The 272-nt window shown below is 59.9% G+C and overlaps 1 protein-coding gene across 1 annotated transcript in view; it reads left to right on the top strand.

Annotated features, from left to right (window-relative positions):
* The first annotated feature begins 203 nt into the window (after positions 1 to 203).
* Positions 204 to 272, top strand: part of VANGL2 (VANGL planar cell polarity protein 2) — a 4,394-nt gene continuing 4,325 nt past the window's right edge. The window contains exon 1 of the mRNA XM_010022882.1: positions 204 to 271. Coding sequence (XP_010021184.1) covers positions 204 to 271 — 68 coding nt within the window. The remainder of the gene's footprint in view (position 272) is intronic.

The raw sequence follows: 272 nt of genomic DNA, 5'->3' as shown, positions 1-272 counted from the left end.
CTGCAGGCGGGCGAGCTGTTTTCTCCCGAGACGAGACCAACCACGTGATCAAAATAGAGTCCTTCAAGGTGACAGTTGACTTCTTGAAGGTGCCCCTGGGCCTGAAGAAGCCCCCTCTGAAGGAGGCTCTGGCCGCTGTCCCAAGGCCAGGGAGACCCAAGCCCCTCAGTGTGGAGCGGCACAAGCCCCGGCGCTCCGACAACATGGACAATGAGTCGCAGTACTCGGGATATTCCTACAAGTCCGGGCATTCCCGCAGCTCCCGCAAACAC

Source organism: Nestor notabilis, unplaced genomic scaffold (assembly GCF_000696875.1).
Source record: "Nestor notabilis isolate BGI_N333 unplaced genomic scaffold, ASM69687v1 scaffold24559, whole genome shotgun sequence".
NCBI classification, from domain to species: Eukaryota; Metazoa; Chordata; class Aves; order Psittaciformes; family Psittacidae; genus Nestor; species Nestor notabilis.
The sequence above is the reverse complement of the archived record's forward strand: the minus strand, read 5'-3'. Positions and strand labels throughout refer to the sequence as shown.